The 2,054-nt window shown below is 33.0% G+C and overlaps 1 protein-coding gene across 1 annotated transcript in view; it reads right to left on the bottom strand.

Annotated features, from left to right (window-relative positions):
• The window catches only part of ARHGAP32 (Rho GTPase activating protein 32), a 297,626-nt gene that overhangs the window by 113,122 nt on the left and 182,450 nt on the right, over positions 1–2,054 (bottom strand). Inside the window, exon 7 of the mRNA XM_012651646.1 lies at positions 1,619–1,696. Within this exon, the coding sequence (XP_012507100.1) occupies positions 1,619–1,696 (78 nt within the window). The remainder of the gene's footprint in view (positions 1–1,618; positions 1,697–2,054) is intronic.

Below are 2,054 nucleotides of genomic sequence, written 5' to 3'. Positions count from 1 at the left end.
TTTCTGTACTTAATCACCAAATTAAATTGCTATAGGTGCTTTTATAATAAAGGGATAAAATTAAATTTGTAAAATAAAAAACAGAATTATTTACATTTAAGAATCAACATTTATTGATCAAAAATTATACATCAGGCCTGGTCTAAGTACTTTACATTTTTATCTTTATACATTTAATCTTCTTGACAACCCTGTGAGGTAAAGATTAGTCCTGCAATCCCCATTTTACAAATGAGGAAACTGAGGCACAGAGAGTTGTATTTGTCCAAGATAACACAGGATCAATACCCAGACAATATGGCACCAGAATCCACACTCTTAACCACCACACTGAACTGTTTTAAATTATATTATTTTTTAATAAAATACATTTTATAAAAAGCTAATAATTTGTTTTTATTTAAAATGTAGTTAAAGCTCAAAATGTTTATATAATAGTTACCAAATTTCTAACTATATAACATGTGCATGTTATTTATGTAGCATTTAAGCAACATTTTTCTAAGTAGAACACAAAAAACTATACACTATATATTAAGGATATAATTCTAAGGCATTTTCACAGGCTCCTTGATGGATAGGTTTAAAAGATAAAAGAAAACCCATCTATTCTATGGAAATTAGTGCTAAGTCAACCTAAAAGATGCCATTATCAGGTCTCAATTTTTTTTTTTAGCTATATAGCAGTCCCACAGGGGATATGTTCCAAGACCCCGGTGGATGCCTAAAATTGCGATAGTACTGAATCCTAAATATACTTAGTTTTTCCCTATGCGTACAGACCTATGATAAAGTTTAATGACAAATTAGCACAATAAGAGATTAACAACAATAACTAATAATGAAATAAAACAATTAATAAAATAATAGTCACTTGAACACAAGCACTGCAATACCTGGACAGTCGATCTGATAACTAGGGGGGCTATTAAGTGGCTACCAGGCAGGTGGCGTCTACATAATGGATACACTGGACAAAGGATGATTCACGTCCTGAGTGGGATAGTGCGAGATTTCATCATGCTACTCAGGATGGCATGCAATTTAACACTTATGAATTGTTTATTTTTGGAATTTTCCATTTAATGTTTTCAGACTGAGGTTGACCTTAGGTCACTGAAGACTTGGAAAGCAAAACCTCAATATAAGGGGTGGGAAGGACTACTGTATATGGCAAAAAGAAATGAGACTGCTTTAGATTCTGTTGTTGTTCTGCAGTTAATACTATGTTTACATTAACGGTTACAGTACATTTTTATAGCAAAATATTAATCAAACTGACAATTCTGGAGAGAAAATATATGTAAATCATGATTTAAAACCGATGCTAAATGCAAGGCAGAGTGACAGGCTTGACACTCTAAAAGTGATCACCAGATTGGAGACTCTATGCATATTTTGGTTACACTACAATTTAAAGATGAATGACAAGATAAAAAACAACCACCGTAGTGACTAGAAAAGGGAATCCAAGTCTAGTACCATTATCATCATCTACATTTTTCTATCACTGCAGACAAAAAGTCCATTGCCAATGCATCTTGTAAACAGAAGTATTACTGAAACATAAAGAAAATTGCCCTTTGAATGCTTCCACACCCAGTTTTTGGTTGCCTACCTGAAATCCATGTTTGCCTCTCCACCATGTGCTTAACACTTTTGGGGGCATGTCAATGACAGAAACAATGTCTCCCACCTAGGAGAATCAAAATTTTACATGGTTTTAGTTAAATTTTAAACCAACTGTTATATCTAGAATTTAAATCTCAACTACAAAAGGGTAAAGGACTATTTTATGCTCTGGCTGATAATTTGTAGAAAAACATACCACTTCCTTTAAAAAATAATTTTACCATTTGTTAAGGACAGGTCTACGAAAGCTAAGCAGCACAAAGACTATAATCCAATTAACACATGGGCAGTCACTTCAGAAAGCCAGATTTACGGCATAAGATTTTTTAATGTTAGGCATCATACCATTATCACTTCTGTTAAAATACTCTGTTACTGCTGTCACTGCCAGTGATCAGATTCACTTATGAAAGTTCTAAATA

This window comes from Propithecus coquereli, unplaced genomic scaffold, assembly GCF_000956105.1.
Source record: "Propithecus coquereli isolate 6110/MARCELLA unplaced genomic scaffold, Pcoq_1.0 Scaffold36, whole genome shotgun sequence".
Lineage (NCBI taxonomy): Eukaryota > Metazoa > Chordata > Mammalia > Primates > Indriidae > Propithecus > Propithecus coquereli.
Note: the sequence above shows the minus strand (reverse complement) of the source record. Positions and strands in the feature narration are given on the sequence as shown.